The sequence below is a fragment of the Arvicola amphibius genome, chromosome 13 (genome assembly GCF_903992535.2).
Source record: "Arvicola amphibius chromosome 13, mArvAmp1.2, whole genome shotgun sequence".
NCBI classification, from domain to species: Eukaryota; Metazoa; Chordata; class Mammalia; order Rodentia; family Cricetidae; genus Arvicola; species Arvicola amphibius.
This window is the reverse complement of record NC_052059.1, coordinates 52,920,983-52,948,494: the sequence shown is the minus strand read 5'-3', so window position 1 is coordinate 52,948,494 and position 27,512 is coordinate 52,920,983. Positions and strand designations below refer to the sequence as shown.

At 45.1% G+C, this 27,512-nt stretch overlaps 1 protein-coding gene across 1 annotated transcript in view; it reads right to left on the bottom strand.

Annotated features, from left to right (window-relative positions):
• Positions 1-2,691: 2,691 nt before the first annotated feature.
• The window catches only part of Sgcg (sarcoglycan gamma), a 38,041-nt gene continuing 13,220 nt past the window's right edge, over positions 2,692-27,512 (bottom strand). The window contains exons 3-8 of the mRNA XM_038310513.1: positions 25,853-25,954; positions 24,427-24,514; positions 21,425-21,544; positions 16,392-16,464; positions 5,790-5,913; positions 2,692-2,865 (exon numbers count right to left, since the gene is read on the bottom strand). Coding sequence (XP_038166441.1) covers positions 2,692-2,865; positions 5,790-5,913; positions 16,392-16,464; positions 21,425-21,544; positions 24,427-24,514; positions 25,853-25,954 — 681 coding nt within the window. The remainder of the gene's footprint in view (positions 2,866-5,789; positions 5,914-16,391; positions 16,465-21,424; positions 21,545-24,426; positions 24,515-25,852; positions 25,955-27,512) is intronic.

The following is a 27,512-nucleotide window of genomic DNA, read 5'->3' as shown; positions in this document are numbered from 1 at the left end:
GCAAACTCCCTGATTTCTGACCTTACCATCTTTCTGCCCCAGGCCAATCTTATGAAATGATTATTTCAGGTCTGATTCTTTCTTCTACGATAACGCTTTCTTGTGTCAATGTGAAAAAAAAAAAAAAAAAAACCCAGAACCAAGGATTAGTCTTTATAAGCATAGGGATGTTCTTGAATGTGAGAAATTTTTAATTACATGCACCTATAATTTATATTAGGGTCCATCTAAAGTTTTTGGTCCTAACAAAGGATAGAGTACTTATCACTCTGGAGAATGTACTCTATGCACAGAATCTTCCAATACGAGTCTATAAAGCCAAGGAACACAAAAAAATGTTTTATTTTCTCTCCCCTCTCTCTCTCTCTCTCTCTCTCTCTCTCTCTCTCTCTCTCTCTCTCTCTCTCTCTCTCTCTCTCTCTCTGTGTGTGTGTGTGTGTGTACACAAGTAGATGTGCATATGCTTGTAGAGGCTCGAGGTTTTTATGCCAGGAATCTTCCTTGATTGCTCTGCCACTGTATTTTTTTGAGGCACAGTCTCTCTCAGCCAAACCCAGAGCTCACTGGTAGGGCTAGTCTCACTAGCCAGCTTGCCCTGGGCATTCCACCTCTGCATTCCAAGGCTGGTGTCACAGGTGGGTGGCCACATCTACCTGTCATTTAATGTGTTTTGCAATCTGAACTCCAGTCCTCTGAGCCACCCCCAGATCCTCTCTTCCACTCTCATGCTTTCTCTCTGACCTCACTTTACCATTGGAGCCTTTGTGAACTTGTATGAGAAAAAGTTTACTTATAAATGCGATCCCGTGTTAGGTCATGTGAGCTTGAAGACATTGTTTAGGCACAAGCATGGGACTGATTGACCTTGACAAGAGACATGTCACAGAAATCAGAAATTTAAAAAAAAAAAATCAAGGTTGAACCCAAATGAACAGTGCCCAGCCCTGCATCCAGGAGCACTGTGCGTTCAGGTGTTGCTCTCAGGGCCATAGGAAGCACTGTGTTACTTTGCTGTTTCCTGTGTGCTGTATGCTACCCTTAGAGTGAGGTTTGGAAGACAGCATTAGATAAACACTTTATTTAAAAAGCATTTAAAAAGTTCACTTTTCTGGCTGGAAAGATGGCTTAGTGGTTAAGAGCATTAGCTGCTCTTCCAGAGGTCCTGAGTTCAGTTCCCAGCAACCGCATGGTGGCTCACAGCCACCTGTAATGAGATCTGGTGCCCTCTTCTGGCCTGCAGATATGCATGCAGGCAGAACGCTATATACATAATAAGTAAATCTTTTTTAAAAGTTTACTTCTTTCTCCTGGCTCTGAGTCGAAAAGGCACATTTGACCTGTGTTAGTGTTACAGATCTGTGGGCGGGAAGCTTCAGGAGAGCTAGTCTCACTCTGTCTTAAACTGAGAGTCTTCTAAAACTGTGAAACAAACAAGCAGCTTCTGCCACCTTTTCAAAAAAATGATGGGCACTTTAAAAAGACCTTAATACTTCTTTAAATTATATGTATCTGTGTTGGGGTATGGGCATGTGAGCGCAGGTGCTAGTGGGTGCCAGAGGAGTCAGGTACCCCGAACCTGCAGTTACAGGCAGTTGTGAACTGCTTTACTCGGGTGCTGGGAAAGAAACCTGGCTCTCTGCAAGAGAAGTGCGCTCTTAACCACTGAGCCACTTCTCAAGACCCGTGATGGACATTTTCACTGTCAGTGAAGGGCCTCCACAGAGACCAAGATGTGCACTGTGTTTCGTTATTATCAACCTATGCAACAATGGCATTGTATACATTCACACACTGCATGACTGCTTCCATGCCGCTGCACCCAGCCTCCTGTTTGTGGAAGTCCGCACTAGGCCTGGAAGGCAGAGGTTCACCACTCCCTTTGATCCTTGGAGACAGAAGCCCTTGGGCACCTGCTAAATCTGTCAGTTAACATTATACATCTATGCATATGGCTGTCATAGTGTTTTGGGTGGAGTATATCGGAGTTCTCCAGGTGAAAATGGCCATACCAATTTAGGGTCACATTTTGAGTTAATCTCAGTTACCTGGGACCCTGTGCCTTATGAATGACTGACCTGAGCCTTTGTCACAAATAATTTGAGGATAATTAATACTTCCCATAGTTGAGTTATTATCATTAAAGAAAGTAAGACACTTTTTAAACGCTGGTCTGAAAAAAAATGTTTTTATTGCTCATTGGTTTGTATATAAAAAAGCATGACTAATTTTGTGTAGTTTCTTCCCTTAACTATGTATCAACCTCAAACTTTTGGAGATTTCTTGGTAAAACCTGACACACTGCACTTAGCTGAAAGGAGCACCTGAGGTTTAAAGTAAAGGAAGGGCTTGCGGGGTGGGGCATTCTAGAATCCACCAGCCAGCTGAATGTGTGCGAGGAGAGAGATGTCTGCTGTTGAGTATGATGCATTGCTTCCAGATAGCAGTTCAACATGAGAGACGTGGAGGGGCCTAGAAAGAGGAAAATCCAGTGACTGAGTTCTTGACATTTCTGTGTCGTTCTGAAACCAGGCAGTTTAGGCCAACAGTTCTATTGCCACATTCCCCCTGCATGCTTCTAAGGGCTTTAGCAGGGCCTCCTCTAGCTCCCATCCAGCTGGGAGGACATAAAAGTTGAGGCCACAGCTCTCAGCTCACCAAGACATCATCAGTGCCCTGCAGAAGAGGGAGCGGTCAGAGACAGATGTGGCTGTGTTCCTCGCAGGTGGTGACCTCACCAGCCGTAGACAGGTACAGCTTCCCATCAGGACACACACAGATCTCATAGAATCCCCTAGAGCTGCCAGAGGGACCCGGTGTCCCCTGCTTCAACTTGAGCAAACCCACAGTTTCAGCATCAAGAACCAGCTGTTTGGGAGAGAGTAAGACATGAGACATGAAGAAGGAGGAATGAACTGCACCAAGGGACATTTCCAGCATAGTCCAAGAAAGGTAGTTTCCTCCCACTGAAAGCAAGCTGGGTACCAAGCTGGGTACCTGCCTGTACTGAAGTCCTTTCAAAGTCCTGCTAAATCTGTCAGTTAACATTATACATCTATGCATATGGCTGTCATAGTGTTTTGGGTGGAGTATATCGGAGTTCTCCAGGTGAAAATGGCCATACCAATTTAGGGTCACATTTTGAGTTAATCTCAGTTACCTGGGACCTGGGACTCAGTTACCTTGGAGCTGACATGCTCCTTCAATGTGGAGACAGGCCATATTTTCTTTGACTCCCTAGCTAGGAAAACTGACCCATTGTTTTACAATTAGTTCAGTAAATGAGATTGCTTTTCGATTCTGTGTTGCTTCACTTCTGTTGAATATTATGTTAAGATGTGTTACATTTGTTTACGCTGTGGAACATTTGTTTAATGATGCAATGATGTGTTGCATTCTTTTATGTTGCATTTGTTTAACTCTGTGAAGCTGTGGTACTTTGCCTGTCTAAAATACCTGATGGTCTAATAAAGAGTTGAACGACCAATAGCAAGGCAGGAGAAAAGATAGGCCAGGCCGGCAGGCAGAGAAAATAAATAGGAGGAGAAATCTGGGAAGAGAAGCGAGGAGCAAGAAGAGGGGAAGGAGGAGAAGGAGGAGGGCATCAGGGGCCAGGTACCCAGCTATCCAGCCAGCCACAGAGTAAAAAGTAAAGAAAGGTATATAGAGAAAGATAAAAGCCCAGAGCTAAAAGGTAGATGGCATGATTTAAGAAAAGCCAGCTAGAAACAAGCCAAGCTAAGGTGGGCATCCACAAGTAAGAATAAGACTCCGTGTATTTATTTGGGAGCTGGGTGGCGGCCCCCCAAAGAACTAAGAGTAAAAACAACTGCACACTCCTCAAAAAAATGTCTTTTGAAGTTATTCGACAAAACTGACAGGCTTGCTATGCCGACTCGCACTTGTGACGGCGTGTGAGTGTATGCTGAACTGTCTCCTCCCCCCTGGAATGACAGTCCACAGAAATGGGTCCATGGATGTCCGAATTTATCCTGACTTTACCTGGGATTTGTTTTCTTAGGAGAGACAACTGAATTCACCTTTCCAGCTGCCAACCATTTCCCTTAACTCTTCACATTATTCAGAATCCTGTCTTCTCCTGAGTGCTGAGTGCGGCAGGCCTTAAGACTAAAGCAGGGCAAGCACCATGAGAACCACCAGGTTTGTTAAATGGGCGCATAAGCAAAGAGCCATCGCTGAGGCAGGAGACCATTCTCCTAAGGACATGAGAACAGTCGCCTTGAGTGGCTTGCCCCTTCCTGTCAACACCCACTCTAGTGAGGAAGTTTCAGTGCTTTGTAGGTTGGCATAATGTCTTCATTGTCAACCGCTGGGAGCTCTCTTTAATCCCTATAGCTCTCATCCATGAATTCCCATCTCCTAATGAGCCGTCAGAGCACTACTAGCTGCAGGACAGACAGCCTGCACTGTGTGGCTTTGCATAGCAGCAGAGCAGAGGCAATCCAGTGGGCACCGTGCCATGCCAGGGGGTCTTTGAGTACTTGATCTTCCCTGGGAGGCTGTTACCTCAGCATTTCTGCCCTCTCTGTCTTGCAGGTTGGTAGGTTAATTTGTCCACTTGCTTCTTTTCCTCCACTGACAGCCTACGCTGTTTTACTGTTCAGCATGTTAGGCAGGAGTCCAGACTTCTGTCCTCCCTCTGCCCAGCTCCTAGTCATGGGGAATGCAGGCTGGAATTATAGGTCCCATTGTTGCTACCTGAAGGAGTGCTGCCTGGCTCACAGTAGGAATGATGAACATTTAAAAACTGAAGCTGTGTGCAGTGCGTGGTGATACCATGTCTCCATGGTAACTAAAGCTTTGTGCAGTGCGTGGTGATACTGTGTCTCCATAGTAACTGAAGCTGTGTGCAGTGTGTGGTGATACTGTGTCTCCATAGTAAGATTTTAGAATCCTTGGCTCCATCTCTGACTTTGGCAGCTCTGGCTCTCATAAGCTCCTAAGTTTCAGTGTGTAGATGTCTTTCACATCTTCTCTGGGCAGTCATTGACTGGGTTCTGTCCACATACCCAACCTTCTTTAGGACAGCACCGTGTGCATCCTGACTACATTCATGCTAAATGAATGTCATTTCAAAATGTTACACGAGTGCCTCAAGACCACAAGACACGATCAAGCATTTCCCCCTTTGTTTAATGAGGACAGGCGCAGAGGGCCAGCAGACTTTCCAGAAAGAGGACTGATGGAAGAAGAGGACTGATGGATGACCCACAGAGGCCCGGGCTTCTGGACTTGGCAGCTCCCCTGCACCCTGCATGGCTTGCGCTGTGCTTTACAGATCCTGCTGACTGTCCCTGGTGCAAGCCAGGGGCAGAGCTGAAGAGCGAGCGTGTAACCATGCACCCGTATTGTGCTAGTGACCTAGGCTAGTGACCCACACACATAGTGCTCTGGGCAACAAGAGGGGACGGTTGTCGTTTATACACAACCCCAGTAACAGCCATGCTGTGAAACACCGAGTCACCAGGAAATGCAAAAGCTGATGTCTGCACCTCCTCAAAGTCTGCAGTGCTTTCTCATAACTGAAAACAGTAACTTAGTGGAGCAGGTGCCAAGTGTAAGAAAGTGAGCCCACCGTGGAATGACTCCAACTGTCTGTGACCCTTCCCAGTACTGATGTGTCCTCAGTTCTTCCTCTGCACCGCCTATGCTGTGCCTCTCCTCCGGTCTCCTTACAGGCCAGCAGAAGGTTAGCACACTGACGCCCTGGTGGGTGCAGCGCGCAGGTGCCTCAGCCACACAGTCGCTCAGGGCTCGGTCATTGTACTCACCGCTCCGTCACTGCTCCCCAGGATGATGTCCATCTGAGAAAGGGCCTCCATTTTCCCAGTGTGCGCTTTGATGTGAACCCCCCTTGGGGCATCCATGCTTAGACTCCGTGTTGGGGATTCTAACCTGAAATGAGGAAAAAGATGTTAGACGCCACCCTCGAACCACTTGGGGACAACAGCTAAGACGCTTCTGAGCCCAAGCTCCTCAGAAGCCTGAGGTGGGAGGAGGACTCCAGGCCTCTGGGCCAGGGAGGACCAACCGACTGAAGGAGGAAGATAAACTACCACACCAAACCTTCAGCACATGGCTTAATAGAAGTGTAACTGACAAGGGACGCAGACTCTCTAAGAAACTTGATGTCAGTCATGAATGCTGACATGTTTTATACACATACATTCAGAAATGATGAATGTTCTAGTTTGCTCTCTATTGCTGTGATAAAAAACACTGACCAAAAGCAGCTAGGGGAAGAAAGGGTTGGTGTCAGCATACAGCTTACAGTCCATCACTGTGGGAAGCCAGGGCAGGAGCTGGAGGCAGGAACTCCAGCAGAGCCCATGGAGAAATGCTGCTCACTGGCTCGCTTTCTGTGGCGTGCTCAGCCTGCTTTCTTTTTTTTTTTTTTTTTTGGTTTTTCGAGACAGGGTTTTCCTGTAGTTTCTAGAGTCTGTCCTGGAACTAGCTCTTGTAGACCAGGCTGGCCTCGAACTCTGAGATCCGCCTGCCTCTGCCTTCCGAGTGCTGGGATTAAAGGCGTGCGCCACCACGGCCCGGCTCAGCCTGCTTTCTTATGTAGTCCAGCTGCCCAGGGATGGCGTGCTCATGTGGGCTGGGTCTTCCCGAATCAATCGTCAATCAAGAAAATACCCCACAAAGATGATAACAGATTTGTCTGATGAAGGCAGTTCCTCAACTGAGGGTCTCTTCCCAGGTGACTCCGGTTGTGTCTCGTTGATAACAACTATCCTACAGAGTGAGTAGCAGGAAGACACGTGTCCTCCCAGTGACAGCCTGTGAGCTCAGTGTCCTCTGTGCAGAGGTACAGCCAACAGACAGCTGTCATCATGGCACTGCAGAAGAAAACGGTGACAGCATTGTTGTCTGATGTTTTAGTCTTTTGGCTTTTGGGAGGCACCATCCAGCTCCCAAATAAATCATACACGGAGGCTTATTCTTAGTTTTGAATGCCCAGCCTTAGCTTGACTTGTTTCTTGCCAGTTTTTTTTTTTAAAACTTAAATTATCCTGACTACTTTTTGCCTCTGGGCTTTCATATTTCTCCATTTCTGTGTACCTTTCTTTACTTCTTTCTCCATGGCTTGCTATGTAGCCAGGTGGCTGGCTCCTGATGTCTTCCTCTCCTTGTTCTCGTCCTTTCTTCATTTCTCCTTCTCTTTATACTGTCTTCAAGCCCCACCTATCCTTGCTCCTGCCTCACTATTGGCCATTCAGCTCTTTATTAGGACCATCAGGTGTTTTAGACAGGCAGAGAATCACAGCTTCACAGAGTTCACAAATGCAGTAAACAAAAGCAACACACCTTAAAATAATATTCCCCAACAAGAACTTAGTTAATATACAAACTCACAGGGAAGGAACAAAAGAGACAGCTTTAAGGCCAAGATATTTGCTACATGTTCCCATGAGAGCAGAGAATGTTTAGCTTTCACTTCTTAAAAAATCTTTTGAGGTTGTTTATTTGCTTGTGTGTGTGTGTGCATGTGAGCACACATGCGTGTGTGCTCATGATCTCACACTCTCAACACACAGCAACACACAGAGCATGTGTGCACACATGCAAGTGGAGACCAGCAGATGACACTTGGTGTTGGTCCTTAGGGACAATCCTCTTCTGAGACGTGGTGTCTCACTGGTCTGGAGCTCGCTGATTAGGGAAGGCTGAGTGGCCAGCATGCCTCAGATGCTCCTGCCACTTCCTCCTCACCGCAGATACCCATGCTCCTGTCCCTGACCCCTTATGTGGTTTTAGGGCTTGGGCTCAAGTCGTCATGCCTGTCCCCCAGCTTCCCCTTTAAAAGTCCCTCTAAGTTCAGCCAGTTCCAGGGGCAACTGGGAGGACTTCTTCTGAAAAGGCTGAAGTGACGAGGCTAGGAGACAGGATGTTTGGGGACCCCACCTGGCTTTGCTTCAGTACAGTGAAACGGGCTCTCCTGGGGTTGGATCAAACATAAGGAAAGACCCGTAAGTCTCTGTGCCAGAGAGGAGCTCTTGTTTACCTCTGCCCGGGAAAGGATGGATTCTACCAGAGGGCACGATGCAGTTGTCGGTCAGCAGTCCGGCCACACAGCTACAAAGCCAGATTTCACAGAAACATCTAAAGTTAGACCAGTCAGAGGGATAACAGACCGGAAAAGCTGTGTGGCTCAGGAACTGTGCCTGCTCTGCACTGACCACGTGAGGATTAGGAAGGAGTGGCATGCTTGTAGAAGGGCCCTAGGAATGAATTTGGTGAAGTATCATCAGTGCTGGAGTGAAATCCAGGACCTCATGTATGCTGAGCAAGCACTTAACCTTTGAACCTTCCCCCCAGTCCTGGAGAGACTTCTAAATCAGATGAATACATGTTTAATTGGAAATTTCAGTCTTTTTAAAAATTCCTACATTTAATTAGCATGTATTAATTGTACAAAGTTATATTATGACATTTTATACACATAAAATGTGCTCTGGTCATATTCACCTTCCATTGCCCTCTCTTGGCACCTTGCCCTCTCCATCACTATGTATAACACAGAACAAAAATTCACTATTGTTCATATATCAGAGCATGTAAAACCTGAGTAGTGCAGTGCTGAAATCTTGCTTTGAACGTGAGAATGTCCTTAAAGGACATTTATGGAATTTACTGGTCGAATTAGGGTTGGCTTCATTTGTCTGAGCACCGGTGAGTCCTCGCTTGCTCCTGCTGCTTGTTCATGCATCCGGGTCACTGGTGCTCTGTGGTGACCTGTATTTTTCTTGCCTGGATGGGAAACCTCTGAAGCCACTCCTATGGGCCTGCTGCATTTCAGGCAAATCCTGCGTGACGTCACCTTGGCAGCCTTAGTGAAGAAGTGAAGATGGGTCTGCTCCCTAAGATCAGTTACTAAATGCAGATAAAGTGTGATCTAAGCCAGCAGGGGCCGGGGGCTGGGGGCTTCAGAGAAGGCTCTGGAATGGGTGCCAGTGTGGTGTGGAGTCTTTGGCATTCTAACAAAGTCCATGGATTTCATACTCTCCACACATAAAATAAAGCAGACTCACAGAGGACACTGCAGACTTTCAAGGGCAGGAATGAGCCATTCAAGGTCATGACCTAGTGATTTAAGAGCGTCCCGAGCTACGCATTTGGCAAGATTTAGCAGTGAGTTTGGTGAGAATTAAAATTCTGATGCAGCGGCCTGACGGCATGTTGAGACACCCGCCACAACTTAAATACCTGTCACTGCTATTGGTGAGGCCACCAAGGACGGTGGCTGAAATCACACCTGACGGGCATGTGGAACTCCAGCCGCAAATCCACGAAAATGAAGAACGCTCTTTCCAGGCATGATCACTAACACACAGAATCCTATTGCTCGATCTCCCAAGGAAGCCATAGAGCAGAAGCAAAGGACGCTACACCTCTAGAGAACGAGGAAGACACACACTGAGAACTAAGGGCTCTTAGTTTTCCAGAATCGCAAAAGGAACAGGAGCCCCTCAAATTGAAGAAAGTCTCCCGCTAAGATCAAGACAGATCCCAGGTGTTCTCAGAGCCCCAGCGACAGATGAAAGGGCCTAATTCTGTGTCCTTGCCAAGGGGCAGACTAGGGAAGGTCCTCACTGGACTGGGGCAAGGCCTCTAAGGAGTTAAGGTTTCCGTTCTGGGGACTTGGCCTTTTTCCCTGAAGAGACCCAAGTTTTCAGCTCCAAGCTTCTGTGTGCTCCATCTGTGACATGCTTGAGATATTCTGTGCTCCCTTGTACAACCTTGCTCGGTTAGCTTGCTGCTGACCCCCTCTCATTGCGTGCCGGCTTTATGCTGTCTCTGTCCTGCCCACACCCACCTACACACTGTATGTTGTTGGGAGCTGTTGAGGCTGTGGACCCCAGAACCCTGAATTCCCTGTGAGCGTCTTGTTTTTCCTATGCTTGCAGCTGCTCTGAGCAAAACAACTTGCTTTCCTCTGCTCTGGGCAGCCTGCAGCTGCTCTGAGCACAAGACCCTGATAGGCTGGTGGGTGGGCAGCTGAAAGATCCCGAGAGCTGGGGTGTGGCCAGAGCCCCGTTATAAGCTTCCCCTGAGCACAATAAAGATTGACACTCTTGTATCAAGAGTGATCCATGCCTCTGTCTCTCTGTGTGTATGTTTTTAATCTCTCAGCCCGGTTCCTGGCTGGCGCAACTGGTCCTGTAGTGACACGGGAGCTACAGGATGGTCGGGAGCTACCGGCGTAGTACCGTATAGAGAGTAGTACAGACGCCGGGTTTTAACGGTATGTAAGAGGCCGCACTTGTTATTAACTCACTTGGCATAAACCATCAGCGTATGCGGTATTTCCTGGTCCTAACTTTTCTGTATTATTTTCTCATCCCTGGTCAGTCAACCCCTTTAGGGTCCTGTCACCCAAGAATGACCTGTTGGTCCCAATTGGCCACCAACATCCCACCTAAGTTAAAACACCCCCACCCCCACAACATACAGATCAGTGAGATGAATGAAGTCTTAAAAAGATTCAGAAAGAAAAGTAGGTTGTTTATATAAAATCGAATGTTCCACAATGAATGATATCTTTAAAGATACCGTTTTTATTGTAAATTGTGAGTGTGTGTGTCTTCATGATTGTGAGCATACACATATTATTAGTACAGTGTCTTCAGAGGCTAGAAGAGGGCTTCAGATCCCCTAGAACTGGGATTATAGATAGTTGTGAGCTGGCCATGTGAGTGCTAGGAATCGAACTCAGATCCTTTGTAAGAACAGCAGAGCTCTTAACTGCTGAGCCATCTCTCCATCCCAGTCACCCACCTACTTTCTAATCTAAGACTTCCTTGAATGGAGAGAGAGAGAGAGAGAGAGAGAGAGAGAGAGAGAGAGAGAGAGAGAGAGAGAGAGACATCTGTCTGTGTTCACCATGTATGTGGTTTCCTCAGAAGGCCAGAGGAGGGGATTGGGTCCCCTGGAATTGGAGTTACAGGCAGTTGTGAGCACGCCTGTGGGACTATCTATATTAGGTTCATGGAGGTGGGGAGAGCTGCTCACTAAGCATACCATCATTCCGGGGGGGAGTCCTAGGCCATACAAAAGAGATCAAGGAAGCTGAGCTTAGGCATCCATCCCGCTCCACTTCCTAACTGTGGGTAGGTACAAACAGACCAACTGCTTCAGGTTTCTGTGGCCCCGATTTCCCTAACGATGAGCTGAAATAAACCTTTTCTTCCTTGAGAATGTTGTCAGGATAGTCTATCACAGAAACAAGACAAGAAACTAAGACAACACTCAAAGAGAAATGCAAATTAAAACAGCATCATGGCTACATAGGATTCCAGCCAGAACAATGACCAAAGAAAACAAAGTTCTCTCTCCATGGCGCTTCCTAGGTAGACCACTGTGTCAAAAAAAAAAAAAAAAAAAAAAAAAAAAAAAAAAAGCTGAATATCTCCTTCCTGGCCACCAGTAGTTGGGACCCAAAAGAGCAGAATCTGAAAACTCTTCAGTCTCTGTGAGGATGGTGATTACTGCCAACATGTTGTCTTAAAGCCCTTAAATAAAGATGGTAAGAAGCTCAGGACCAAGGCACCCAAGACTCAGTATCTTCTTGTTGGGGGCTGCAGACCTCTGGCCCCTGACATCTTTGCCTGCCTCAGACCCTTTGCCTGCTACAGTGAACTGAGCAAAACAACTTGCTTACCTGTGCCTGCAGCTGCTCTGAGCACGAGACCCTGATGGCAGGAGAGTGGGTTCTGGTGAGGTCTGCAGCTGAAAGATCCCGAGAGCTGGGGCGTGGCTATCAGTTAAGGATCCCTATATAAGCTTCCCTGAAGCACAATAAAGTTGGCATTCTTGTATCAAAGATGACCCATGTCCCTGTGTCTCTGTTTGTCTCTGTGTGTATAAATCTCCAGGCTCTTGTCCAAGACTCATGAACCACACCGTAGCGTGAAGAGCAGACGTATTGCTTTACATCTTGTTACTCCACACGGTCTGCAACACACATGCCCACATATTGCTCAATACATCTAGAAAACATCTACTAAGAAAAATGAAGAGAGGACTCTAGAATATGCTCATCTTTTGACCAAGAAAATGAAGGGAGTCAGAGAAATATTCCAGGAACAGGTTGCCAAGAGACCTGGACTGTCCTTGCTGAGAGCTTCTACTTGGGAGTCCAGTCAAAAATGAAAGTCTTATTAAAGACTGTTAGGACTATTAGGCAACAAATAAATGATCAGACCTTGTGGGGGTGGGTGGGGAAAAGAACGAGATGTTGCAGATGTAGAGAAAGAGGAACACGCATACGGTGCTGTGGGAATGCAGTGTAGTCCAGGCACCGGAAATCAGCACGGAGGATCCTGAACACAGAACAAACACATGACCCAGCTACTCTGTGCCTGAGTATATGCCCGAGGATCCTGTCAGCACACTACAGGGATGCTTGAGTATCCATGCTTATTGCTGTTATCGTTTGTGCTGTACATATCCACAGTGGATCCTTACTCAGCTGTAACGAATGCAGTGACAACACTGGCAGGAAAACAGAACTAGAGGTCATCATGTCAGTGGGGAAAGCCGGACTCAGAAGGACAGTGGCCATGTTTTCTCTCTCATGGCATGACAGTAGGAGAGGGATGCTGGGAGAGGACGGGGACAGCCAAGGAGAGCAATGGAGAGGGAAAGAGAGATTAAAAGACATGTTTTATATCATGTGCACTCATCTGTCTATATGATACAGAAACAGAAGTGGACGATCTAAGGAGGGAGACAGAGTGAAGGGAAGGGGAGATGGGGGAGGTGGTAAAGGGCAAATAGCAGCCAAGGGCACTGGGGCACATGTATCAAAATGTCCTAACTAAACTATTTTATTGAAAGTAGATTTTAAATACAATATATTTTGATTATGGTTCCTCACCTCCAAGTCCTCCAAGATTCCCTCCCATCAGAATCCACACCTTTTCTCTCTCTCATCATAAAACCAACAGGCAAATAAAGAATACTAATAAAACGACATAAAACAGAAACAAACTGGAATAGGACAAAATAAACAGAAGATATAGAACCAAAGAGTAAGCATGAGATACACATGTAGAAACAGTCACATATATTCATACACACAGAAATCCCCTTAATAAATTTTCAAAGGACCTGTATAGTAATAAAAGAAAAAAAAATCCCCGTCAAAACATATGGTCGTTTGGTAGAAAATGGCCCCCAAAGTGAGTGGCACTCGTGGGAGGGGTGGCTTTGTTGGAGCAAGTGTGTCACTGTGGAGGTTGACATTAAGGTTTCATATATGCTCAAGTCATGTCCTGTGTCTCAGACTGCTTCCTGTTGCCTACAGGTCAAAATGGAGGAATCTCAGCTTTTTCTCTAGCACATGTCTGCCTCCATGCTACCGCATTGCATCATGATGCTAATGTACTAGCCTCTGAAATTGTAAGCTACCCAGTTAAATGTTGTCCTTCACAGAAGTTGCCACACTCATGGTGTCTCTTCACAGCAATAGAAACCCTAACTAAGACAAAACCCTTATTAGACAAAGAACCTCTAAAGATGCCACTGAGTTCGTTTTGTGTTGGCCATCTACTGCTGAGCATGGGGCCTGCCTTTAAGAGTTGTTTGTAGAGACTTCAGTAGAGAGAACTGATTTTTTCATTTGCAAGTGGTTATCAATAGCGTATTATTTTGTTTTCCAACTAAAAAAATAAATCATTTTTGAAAGAAAAAATCTATTCAACTCATAGAGAAGAAACTGAAGAAAGTAGGAGAATATTCTTTTAATATTTGTTTGTTTTTAAGCAAGAGCCCACTGAGTAAGTGTGCTGCTTAATTTTAATTGTTAAGTTGACATGATAAAAAAAAAAAATAGCTCGGGGGAAAGAGTCTCAGTGAGGAGTTGCCTAAACTAGGTTGACCATGCAGTAGGGCACGATCTTGACTGTGTTAACTGAGATGGGAAGACCGCCCGCTATGAGTGGCGCCATCCCCTAGGCAGCGATCCTGAACTCTAAGAGTGGAGAAGGTGAGCCGAGTGAAAGTCTGTGTCTGCCCATTCTCTGCTCTTGACTGTGGATGTGATTAGCTGCTTCAGTTCCTGCCACCATGACTTCCTCAAAATGATAGACTGTCCCCCTAGAACTGTGAGCTAACAAACCCTCTCTCCCTAAAGTTGCTTTTGTGAGGGTATTTTATCACAGCCACAGAGATGAAATTAAATCAGTAAGCCAACAAGTTTATGTTTAACTCTGAGATGCATAGTTTCTAAAATGTTAGCATTTTCTTTAAAGTGAATCTCTAAAATTTCTTATTTCGAGATGGTCTTGGTAAATTTTTTAGAAAATAATAAATAATTTTATGCCTTAAGAAAATATTCCTCATCCTCAATGATAATTCTTTAATATTGATCTTATGACCCTTTATAGAATTAATGAACATTATTATAATTCAATTATCATCACTATTGATTTTTTTGGTTACAAATGTCTCTAGATGGATAAAATGTTGGAATAATATTGAAAAGTTAGTTTGGCCAAGGAGCTAGGATTATCCATAAAGAATGCCGTCAGAGTCCTTACCAGAATATAACACAAATGGCCATAGCTCAATTTTGATGGAATCCCTGTGCCTGTCTGAAACTTCGTAATCCATGTTTTCTGTCTGCATTTCTGTAGTGTTTGAATCTTCACCAGAACTCAACTCTGTGTGTAGCACTTTAGGGTTTCATTGGCTTGTAGGAACATTTATTTCCATATTTACCGACTGGTTCCAATGGTGCTAACCCAATGGTAAAGTGACCCCAGCAATGACCTCATTTGTAAGCACTGACACGGATGTTCTGGGTTACATCTTTTCCTCTCTGTGATAAAACACTCGTAAGAAGTAACTTGAGAGAAAGAATTTCTGTTGGCTCATGGTTTGAGGAGGTAGAGTCCATCATGGTGGGAACGGCAGGGCAGCAAGGACTCTGTGACACTGGGAGTTTGAGATGGTTTGCTCACTTCTTAATAGGCCAGGAAGTAAAGGGTACTTGGGCCAGAACCTGGTTATAACCCGCATGCTCTCCAACTATCCCCGACAGCTAGGTCCCACCTCCTGAAGTTTGTATTCCTCCCCCAAATAGTGCCACCAACTCGGGACCAACTGCCCAAATACATGGACCTTTGGGGGACATTTACCTCCTGACTATAATAGGCCATTTATTAAAAAAAAAATACCATTCAGCCTTTGACATAAATAATGTATTAGTGGAATTAACAGTGGATACATGATGGCTAACAGTCTAGAATTATGGATGAACTCTGTAAGAGTCACCGTGTACAAATACATCAAGAGTTGAGGACTTTAGGCCAAGGGACGCAGTCACAACAAGAGAAACACAGGTGCTTAGAATAGTCAAGTCCACCGAGGTGGAAAGTGGTGTGGTGGATCCTGGCTGAGGTGGGGAGGAGAAGAGGAAGGACTACTAAAGTTCTTTCAGTTCAAAGAGAAGAAAAGCTTTGGGCATGGACTGTGGCAATCGTTCAAAAATGCTTGGGATGTACTTTATGCAACTGAACTGCGCACTAAAAATTGCTGATAGGGAAAATTATACATGATGTGAATTTTTACCACAGACACCTAAGCTTTCTAACATGGTTTGCAAATATGAATTTATCCTGTACTTGCATTTATACCATTCTTTCCTTAATGAATAGTATGTATGTGAGATATAATACACACACAGACACACACACACACACACGTGCACACGTGCATGCACACAGGGCGGAGGGCACCTACAATTTGGGTTAAATTGACACTTTCAAGAATGCTTATTTCAAATTTCAAAGTCTGTTTGGGGTACTGTCCTCTTCCATGAGGCTTTGGCTTGTTTTGGGAGTGGGGTAGGGATAGGTGATGTGACAGAAGGGACCCCCTCAGAGGAAAGTTTGTTCGAACGCCTGGGGTGGCAAGGGGTAGTGGATGCTCAAGTCTGGGAGGCACACGAGGGCAAGAAGTGCCAGGCCCAGTCCTGCCCATGTAGGGCCCAGAGCACCCACCCGTCATCCCATCCCTGATGCGGAAGCAACAGAATGTATTAAACAGTGTCCATTGAGCAATACCCCTTTGACAGAACTGTGACCAGCAGACCCCTATGGTCCTATGGAGCCTGACCAGAGGCAGTTGGGACAAGAGAGAAAGAGCCTTGCAACCAACCACAACAATGTTTAGGCCTGCCAGGGCTTTGGACTTGCCTCAGGCTCTAATAAGCAATAACAAGTTAGTTATATGCTAAAAGCCCGGACGGTAAAGGTGGCTAAGGCAGGAAGAAGTGATGTGGGGACATTGTGAGCCTCTGTCTGCAGGCACACCTCTTTGTTTGCTATCAGAAAGCTTGTTTATATTGGAAGCAAAATCCTTACCAAATGTCTTCAAACGGGTCAGCTCTGACAAGGGGTGTCTCCACCGAGTGTTCAAAAAGAGCTCCTTCTGGCCCTAAACAAAGCCCAGAGATGTTATCAGAACAAAATACAAGAAATGGAATCAGCCAAATTAAATAGTCAGTCCAGCCCAGAGGTCGAGCATCCCTAATGCCAGAATCCAGAGTTTTTGAGGATGGGCTTACCCTTCAAGAGTGGAAAGTTCCAGCACTGGCCTCATGTGGTGCGCTTTAGTCAAAATGCAAGTTCTGGAAACCTCTATAATAGGGATGATCCAAGCTACAGAACAGGTGAATTCTCATCGCTCTTGTGTCTATTCACAGGCAGATATTCCAAATCAAAGTGTCTGGGACCTCAAACACTTTGTGTCCCAAACATTTGTCAAGGGATGCTCATCTTGTAGTCTGTGGTCCTTTTTGCTGACTTTGTTCATGGGTTCAAAACTCAGGGGAAAAGGGCACACGAGTTTGTGTATATTTTGAGGACACCACGATAGCTTATCAACAGACTGTGATTTTTTTTCACCAAAGTTATTACAAACCAACAGGCTTATTTTATTTTTTATTTTTTATTTTTTTTTTGGTTTTTCGAGACAGGGTTTCCCTGTAGTTTCTAGAGCCTGTCCTGGAGCTAGCTCTTGTAGACCAGGCTGGCCTCGAACTCAGAGATCCACCTGCCTCTGCCTCCCGAGTGCTGGGATTAAAGGCGTGCGCCACCACCGCCCAGCTCAACAGGCTTATTTTAAAACTAGACAATGATATCAGTCATTGAAATAAAAAAAGAAATAACTCACATTGACATTGCCCCTATCTCAGTATTTTTCAGTCATACTAAGTAGGGGTGTGTGTGTGGTGTGTGTGTGTGTGTGTGTGTGTGTGTGTGTGTGTGTGTGACGTAACAGCTGTGTCTTATGTCATCTGTTTCTAAGGCCCAATAGAATAGTTTTAAAGAATTCCAAGCATCTGAAACATCCCCCTTGTGTTTCTGGAATTAGCATACCCTCCCCCACAGTCCATTTATCAGAGAACTTGATCACAGGCAAGGATGTGCCTAGGGTGCTGAGATGCGTGGAGCAGGTGACGCACCGTCATATCCAGAGTTTACTTGTAGGACTTCATTACCTAACTAAATGAGCAATGTCGGCTGGAAAGCCATGCTGTGGTTAAAACACAGCTACTTATCAACGCTTAAGGCATCAGGGTGGTGCAGGGTGGTTAGTGCAAACCTTGTGATAAACAGTTATTGGTGACATTGGAAGTTTGCAGGTAAGGATTCAAGCAGAGCAGCAGGGCCAAAGGCGCTAATAAATGGGTAATCCATTGTACTGGGTACAGAGGTTCCACAGGGCAACACAAATCCATTGTTCAGGTTATAAAGTATTTCTTACCTTGAGACTGGGTACAGAGGTTCCACAGGGCAACACAAATCCATCGTCTGAGTTATAAAGTATTTCTTGCCTTGAGTTTTATGGGCATATGCACAGATTTAAGCAACAATGCTTCATCTTTGTACACCCACTAAGATTTATCCAGGGCTTATTTATCCAAATAAATAGGATTTGCTTGGTCTATATTCTGCCAGACCAAAGCTTAGCTCCTACCTAGGTCCCACTCATGCTTAGACTCCACCCTTGAGTGGTCCCCATCCCAGGTTTAGGACACAGCCTGCCTGGACCTATCCTGTAACCAGGGCCCACACTCAATTTGGCATACCCCATACCTAGGACACACCCCTGCCTAGGGCATAACTTGATACCAATTTCTGTTCTAGTTTGTTTTCTATCATTTTGATGAACACCATAACCAAAGGCAACATGGGAGGAAAGGGTTCACTATAGCTTACAGTTCCAGGCCCATCACAGAGGGAACTGTGGCAGGAACCTGGAGGCAGGAACTGAAGGAGAGACCATGGAAGAAAACTGTTTACTGGCTTGCTCTCCATGACTTACTCAGGGGTCCAGGAGAGGCACTGCCACAGTGGGCAGGGTCCTCCCACATCTATCAAGTAAATCCACATATCTTGTGGAATACTCTTCTTGTACATTGTGAAGATTTGTTATTCAGATTGGTTTAATAAAAACCTGAACGGCCAATAGCTAGGCAGGATTTTGGGGGCAGAGAAGACACTGGCAAAAAGGGTGGAGTCACAAGGAGTTGCCAGACAGACAGAGAGAAAACAACATGGGGCAGTACAGCATAAAGGTAATAAAGCCAAGAGGCAGAAAGTAAATTAATAGAAATGGGTTAATTTAAGTTATAAGAGCGACTTAGAAACAAGCCTAAGCTATCAGCCAAGCTTTCATAATTAATAAGTCTCCAAGATGCAATTTGGAGCTGGCAGGAGGGACAGAAAAATCTGCCTATAGACATACCTACATGTCCTCCTATTTTTGAATGAATGATGCTCACAGGAAGCTCTGCATTAAGTCGTGAGCACTAGACTGGTTGCAATGGGAAAGATGGGAGAGGGTTCATGGGGTAGAGTCCAACAGTCATGGAGTTCATAGACAGAACCCAGTACTGGTGGGTTTCAGTGGCTCCATTCTTCCTGATAGACTCCTATAGATCCCTCCAATACATGGAATTCAGTATTAACGCTCCTATTTGTGTAGGGGATGTGCATGCTAGACTATTGCATCTTTGCTGCTGAGTGTTTAAGGTCGATTCCATAGATTCATTGAGCATTTGCGGAGGGTCCCAGGCTTCTCAGATGATGTAATAATCCTATTGTTCCCGTCACTGCCACGCTGAATGGCACCCATACTACCTCCCACTTCGTTCCCAACGTAAACACTTCAAACTGCTTCTTGCCTTCTAGAAAATGTTCTTACAATAATCTAGCAGGTGCCCTCCCAGGCCCATGTGTTTCAGGAGTAGCTCGCTAGCTGTCAGCATGGTTTGCAGAGGCTGTGAAACCTTTAGGAGGTTGTGCTAGCCAGAGGAAGCAGGCTACTAGGGGCAGACCTTGAGGCTCATTGCTCGTCTTGTTTCTGATCTGAGCTGTCTCTGTTTGCTGAACCTCTGAGATGCGTAAGCTGTGCTGGACCATCAGCTCCCTCAGCCATGGAGCAAGCAGGTCCAGCCTCCGTGCCTTCTCTCCCACAGTGGACTGTATCTTCTTTTTTTTTTTTTTTTTTGGTTTTGTTTTTTTTTTTTTTTTTTTTTTTTTTTTTTTTTTTTTTTTTTTTTTTTGTTTTTCCGAGACAGAGTTTCCCTGTAGTTTCTAGAGCCTGTCCTGGAACTAGCTCTTGTAGACCAGGCTGGCCTCGAACTCAGAGATCTGCCAGCCTCTGCCTCCCGAGTGCTGGGATTAAAGGCGTGTGCCACCACCGCCCGGCTGGACTGTATCTTCTTAACTGCAAGCCTAAGCAAGCCTTTCCTCCATCAGGTGGCTTCTGGCGGATGCTTTTTCACAGAGATGAGAAAACGAACCGATGCACTACTAAACCAGGTGTTCTAGGGTTGAATCCAATAAATCAGACATAACAAGCCCCTGGGGCGGCTCTCACGCAGGCAGGTAACGTACACTGCAACTGCCCATCAGGTTTCCCGCCTGCTTTCCTTACAATGCCACAATCTGAAAGGAACCCCAGGCTAGGGAGTGGTTCATCCTCTGTGATGGGGCTTAGGCTTGATGGAATCCAAGTTTCTGTTTATTCTTTTTCTCTACACCCCGCAATGCAGTGATACTTTCCCAAAAGTTATGTTGACTTTGCACACAATAATCTTAGTCTATCAACAAGAGTTTCGTGCCACCAAACTCGTACACATCAGGAGACAGACCTACTGACAACTTGTGTGCAGCCAGTACAGAAATAGCCTTGAGGTCAAGAAAGCCAATGTTTCCTATACAGCTAGCCCTCCACTCATAAAGGTTCTGTGTTCCAATAACCATGTCATACACTGATACTATCCCAAGTGGAAGATAACGTCTACCTGCCCATCAACCGTGCCATCTCAGCAGCACAGCCCACTGCGGAGTGAGGAGGCTCAGTTGTGTGTGATCCAGGGACTGAGTAGGAGGTGGAGAACTGGCCACAGTAGCTGTCCAGCCATGAGGATGGGATGACGTAATGCTAGTTTAGGAAAACATGCACATTAAATATTCCAGTCGGTTCCTACTAACCGTGTGTCATGTCTCCGTCATTCCAAGGCAGATGAGTCAAACCATATATACTAGTGGATTCTATGTCAGATACTTAGCGACTTGCTCTTTTACTTATTAAGAAGTAAGTGTGGGGAGCGGGGAGAAGAAGAGGGAGAGAACAGGTCTCACCATGTAGCCCGGGTCTTGAATTGGCGATCCTCTGCCTCTGCTTTCTGAGTGTTTAGACTACAGGCACATGCCTCCCTTCTCCCCCTCCCCCCGCCACTGGCTTCACTTGCTCATCTCTGGTTTTGCCAGTATCGTTTGGAAAGAAAGGAAGCTGCTGCTTCCTCAGCAAAGTCTGCAACATTAGGTCATCACTTTGGAGTGTGCTTGGGAATGATGCATATGTCACATAAAATCATGTATCAGGGCTTGAGGCTACATCCTGGTAACACTGTGTGAGAGAAGATGCTATTGCTGATCTGATTAGTACAGAAAAGTTCTGGAAGTGACTTAAACATGCCTGTCTGTTTGCACCTCTAGTCTTCTAGAAGCATGGCAAGCAAGCTTACAATGAGGTTCTGGAAATGTTTGTCACTGAATTTTTTTATACTGAAGGTGAACGCAGTGAGAGCTCGCTTCCACCTTTGAATCAACCGGAAGAAAGGTTGTTTTGTAGGTACACGGGGTATTCAAGTCTCTGGGATAATGGGGCTCAAGCAGACATGTGAACTGTACAGAAAGATGTGTAAGCTGTTGGCTACGGTGACCAGAAAAGAGACAAAGGAGAAAGAAGAAGGTGGGCAAAGCTCTATGAGGAAGGCATCGTCCTTCAAATACAAACAGAACGTCAAAGGAAACGCCAGGAAGAACATCAACAGCCAGATGCTTTCCCTTACAGAGTGCAGCCGGCTGTCTCCACGTACCCGTTACCCGCAGTCTGCCCGTGCCGACCGTGACATCCTGCTCCTCGGCGGTGAACAGTGGCTTGCCATCTTCAGAAAGGATCTGAAAGCCCTGGCTCTGAACGTCTACCATTTGTGCACCTGAAGGGCCAATTGGGACAGGGTATTAGAAGTGTTTGTTTGTAAGCAGCATACGTTCCCTGTTTTCACAACTGCCCTGGCACTACCAAACCATGGAATATGACTGGCACCTCCCCATTTCTACCACAATGTTTTGTAATATAATGTTATGTAATATAATGAAAAAAATGTTTTGGTGACAGATATAGCTAGGAATTAAAGCTCCCAGTTTGCTCAGTTTTCTTTTTCTTAAGAAAATGTGGTTTTACTTCTGGGTATATATATTTCTACCCTGAGATCCAGGGTCACTAGCATCTCTTACATATGTTATATTAATATTGACTCTTATTGAATGATACATAAAATTTTCTGATAAAAATATGGGAAAATAGGGCAACTTATGCAGGCTCACTGCCCAGTCATGCAAGAACGACGGGACGCACTGCACGTGGATCCACTCATTGGGTGAGACTGAAGGTAAAGGGGTTCCTGGCTCCCCACAGGCAGTGGAAAGGAAGAACTGAGCAGAGTAGGAAGCTACAGTTACTGTTATGAGCCTGGGTCATCCAGACACCCACCAGGCTAGCCATGAATAAATTTTTATAAGAAGAGGCTTTCATTTGTATACTGGTGCCAGGTCTGCAACCAGGACTCAGGATCCCCAAATGTAGAATCAATCACATTATTCAGAAATTATAAAGGCAAAGAACGTTGAGTTATGTTCTGCCGAGCAGAAGGTCGTCTTCCTTAACAGAAGCAGAAAGAGTGGTTGACCTTATGACCTATTACCTTGTATAAACAATAATTTTGTTAAAATTGGACAAGACCAGGCACCCTTAACAGCCCTTAACATTTGGGACTCCAATTTTGCTTTATAGTTCTCTTAAGTACAGTAATTTTAGAGTTTGAAACATGAAGTTAGCCATCAACATAATTAGTCATCATATGCCCAGAACCATGTTTGTTCTGAGGTGTCTCTGCAAGCCACAGAAACATGGCGCATACCCTATACCTACATACATCCATTGAAACATTAAGTTATCCATCATTTAAATTCCTGTGTGTCACTTACTATTTTCCAAAATATGTTGCCTTTCAGCTTAAAAAAAATGTTTGCTTATTGTTGTTGTTGTTGTTGGTGGTGGTGGTGGTGGTGTGTGTGTGTGTGTGTGTGTGTATGCCTGCTCATACGCACATGTATGTGAGTTCCCAAAGAGGCCAAACAAAGGTGTAGGAGCCCTTGAAGCTGGAGCTACAAGCCGTTGTGAGTCACTTGTTAAGGGTGCTGGCAACCAAACTTACGTCCTCTGCAAGAGCAGCAAGTACTCTTAAGCACTGAGCAATTTCTCCAGCTCTTTCAACTTTTAAACATGAAAGATTATTGCGTAGCATGGTCCTGGGGAAAAACACAACCCTCATCTGTTAACCGGGTCATTATTAGCTGTTTTTCCTTTTGTTTTTTTTCCTAAAAGCTTGCATCATGTGCCAGAGGCTTTCCTCTGGATAAAAAATAATGCATTCCTTGCACGTGCATTCTGGAAACAATGCAGGGCAGGAATATTCTTCGCTATTTGTGAGAGGGAAAATGGACGCATTTTTATTTTCTGCTCCACAGAACCTCTTTAGCTGTTCTCTCTGAACATTGCCGTTGCTAGTCTTGTCCTCCTGTCAAACGGTGAATCCTTGAGGGAAGGAAGGTACGTCACTGATTTCCTGCCCATCTGTGGTACTGATTGCAATGTGGGCGTTTCTGTTTGGGGCTTCTCTGAGTAGGACTGAGTTTGTCCCCTCTTTATAAGGCAGTTTCTGGAATAATTCTACCATATGATAGGGCACTCGACCTGCTCTGTGTAGAGCAAGGAGATATCATGTGACTTTAAGAGAAAAAAATGTTGTTTCTATGCAAATCACTCAGGACTCGTTAGGGATAATCAGGCTGTACTCAAAACAAAGAAACAAACAACAAAACAAAACAAACCCCAAAAACTTGCAGGAGAAAAACCCGGATGAAAAATGACTAGTTCCCATTTTCATGGTAACCATGATGCCAATCATCACAGAGCCTTTGGCCCTTTGGTTTCTGCTAATTCCCAATGGCCCTTGCATCATCAGTGCCTTACCTGCACATATAAATTTTTATTTGGGTGCTATTAAACTGATGGTTGTTGGATCTCAGTATGTGCAGGCACCCACCACAGCGTCAAGGATTTGATTCGGGATACAACTCAAGGGGGGAGGGGGGAGAGCTGAAGTTCTGTTTTAAGTTTAAATGACTGTGTTTAAGGGATCTCTAAAGCAAGAACGCCTCTAACCTGCAAGCTCCACTTGCCCAAGGACAGATAACGTCGGGAATTCTGGGACCTGTTGTTCAGGTAAGATAACAAGCCACGGGGCTTTCACTTTTGTAAACAAGGTTGGTTGTCCAACTGCACAGAATGTGCTTGATCACACACAGGTGGCGGGTATGGAGACAGGAAATACATCAGGATGGATGATTGCCCCCTACTGGATGAAGGTGGGAATACATAACCTTGTGGGCTTTGCATTGTGAGCACCTGACTAACCTAATTCCATGCCATTCTCTGGGAATCCTGGGTATGGACCTGGCCAGTAACCGTTGTCCTGGCCAATATTTAATAAAGCTTGCTTTAATTAAACAATCATGGATGATCATTCTCCTCACTATTTTCAAGTTTAATGCTACCCCCCCTCCACACACACAAACCTTTACGCCGTCTCTCTGCCTCTTAGTGCTAACGGTCCTCTGTGCACAGCATGAAGGTTGGAAAGCTCATGCTTTATTACTTATAAATAAGCTCACAACTCTTTAGAAGAAACGTCCATCTGCTTACAGCCTCCATGGGCTTGAAACAAGTGAGGGGCTATAAGGATGTTGTTCTCACCCACTTTCACCCGGCCCGTGACCTCCCCTTCTGCGTTGCGAGCGCTGACTGTCACATTCTGAGTAGACTGCAGAAGCAGAGATGAGTCCTGGAAAGGATTTCCCAAATTAGCACGATCTACCTTTATGTTTGTATATAGTTGATATGTACACTCTCTACGTCAGATCCTGGGATCCTCTACACTTGCAGCCAAAACTTTAAATAACCAGAATTATATTATTTTCAGGGTATAAATGCATTGACTTTTAAGAATAGATTATAATCATCCTTTGAATTTATTATGTTTGAAAATCCTGCTCTTAATATTTTAATTGATTCTCGAGGAAAATAGGTTCTAATTAGTGTTTTATCTTTGCCAAGGCGTCCACGGTCTTTGCTGTCATTGTTATTTATGTTCAAGGCATTTGTCGGGGATAAACCCGAGAATGGTTAGATAGTCTACAAGAAATACCACTTGTTTATTTTCAAAATGCAAAGATTTCCCGCAATAAAAATAAAAAGTCTAACACAGAAAAAAGACAAGTCCTGAAGGACTCCTCAGCCTTGTGATCTGAAAAAACTGGTCATTTAGAAGGTGGGAAGGGTGGAGGAGGCTGGGAGTGGCTTGGGAGGGGAAAGGAGGCTGGGGGTGGGGTGGGAGGGGAAAGGAGGCTAGGGGTGGGGGAAAAGGCTGGGGTGGAGTGAAGGGGAGAGGAAGCTGGGGGGGGGGGTGGAAGTGAGGAGGAAGCTGGGAGTAGGGTGGGAGTGGAAAGGAGGCTAGGAGTCAAGGGGGGGGAGAGGCTGGGGGTGGGTTGGGAGGAGGGAGGAGGCTGGGGGTAGGGTGGGGAGGGGAGAGGAAGCTGGGGATGGAGTGGGAGGAGAAGGAGGTTGGGGGTGGGGTGGCGTGGGAGGGAGAGGTGGGTCATTAGTGGATATGAGTTACAGCCCAACAGGAGCAAGAGGACACTGGGGAATGCTGTGGGGCAGCAGGGACCATAGTTGACTAAGGTGCACTGCAAATTTCAAAGGCTAGAAGACATCACTTTGAATGTTTCCACAATAAAGAAATGCTAAACTTTGGAGGAAATATATCTGACCTTATTTAAATATTACCCAATGTGTGTGTGGGGTGTGTGTGTGTGTGTTCGAACAGCCCAATGTGCTGAGGCTACTAAACTCAGAGCTGAAGCACTTAAGAATAAAATCTTTATAGCACATATTCTGTAAAGTAAGGTTCACGGTCCAGTTGTTAGTTATGGTATACCATGAATGTGTTAGATAGGACATACCACGAATGTGTTAGATAGGACATAGCATGAATGTGTTAGATAGGACATAGCATGAATGTGTTAGATAGACATACCACGAATGTGTTAAATAGGACATACCATGAATTGCTGTGTTAAACCATTACTTATTTTTCAAAAGTAAAGCACAGTCTTCTTACCACTCTGGAGCGTATTTCTTTGACATACAGTGGAAATAAAAACTCCGATTCCCCTTCTAGGCGAAGTCCATCTTGTTTAACATGCAAGTGACCCATTCCTATCTGTTAAAGAAAAAGAGACATGAAATTTTCTATTGTTTTGTTTTTCGTTTCTCTTGGACTAACTAAAACTACGCCTGCCTTTCTATATATTCCTTTCATTTTTTCTGTATTTCTCCTAAATGTCTACTTGAAACTTTAGTTGTTTATAGTCAATATTCATTTTTAAAAAAACTTTTGCAAGCACAAAGGTCTATTCGGTAGACACATATACGATTTAACAATCATGTTATGATAAACATCTAAGACTCCATACCCAAATCAAAGAAAATAAAATCTTTTATTACCGCCTTTCTTTTATTTTAAAGACATGGATGGATGGATTGATGGATGGATGGATGGATGGATGGATGGATTGCATGTGGGCACGTAGGTGCCACAGTGTCTGTGTAGCTATCAGAGGACAACTTTCAGGAATTGGTTCTCTCCCTTGACAGTGGGGTTCCCAGGAATCCAACACAGTTTTTTTGCAAAGTCCCTTTGCAAACTGAGCATCCCTCTGTGGGGGACCAGAGGAAGCTGTCAAGTTGCTCCAGGAACCCCCAAGCATAGCAACACAAGGTCAATGGAGAACCCCTTACAACAGGGGTTCTCAACCTTCATGTTGCTGTGACCCTTTAATACAGTTGTGGTGACCCCAAACCATAAAGTTATTTCATTGCTATTTCATAACTGTAGTTTTGCTACTGTTACAAATAATAATGTAAATATCTGATATGCAGGATATCTGATATGCGACCCCTGTAAAAGGGTTGCTTGATCCCCAAATGGGTTGTGACCCACAGGTTGAGAACTACTGCCTTATAATAGTCCCTACAACAGAGGTAAAAGTCCTTCCAACAAGGGGTAGACCCACCTCGTATAGTCCTTTCCACAAATTCAGAATCAACAGATGTGAAGCCCTAATTACACCTGCGGACTCCTCCATCCTATAAGGTAACTGGAAGAATGCTGCTCCATCACTTTCACCATCTCCTATTGGATGGCACAAACCATAGGCCCGCCCATACTCAAAGGCGGGGCTACAGGACATGCCACTCAGCGGGTGGACATCATGGAGACATCTTAGAATTCTGCCAAGTGGGTTATTAAGAAGGAAACAAAGGCATTTAAAAGTAAAGATTTGTAACATTATAAAGGTGTTTGTGGTTATTATGCTAATCATCTAGTTGATTTTAGAAAACAGTTAGGATTCAGCACTGCATTTGTAAGCAACGAATATTTTATGTGACTATGAATCTGGGTCCACAAAAATAAGGCTAGCACTTACTTTAAATTCACAAGCAAAGTACATTGGGCATAAAAATCATCAATTTTATACCAGGAGGGACCCCAGAATCATTTGTACTTCAAGGGCACTAGAAAAGAAGGAAGTTGTGGTGGTTTGAATGAGATACTCCAACAGGTTCAGGAAGTTGATACTTGGTCCCCAGAAGATGGCACTGTTTGGGGGGGTCTAGGAGGTGTCGCTTTGCTGGAGAGAGTATGTCACGGCAGGTGGGCTTTGAGAGTCTATAGCCAGCCTCATTTCCTTCCAGTTCACTCTGTCTGTCTTGCATTT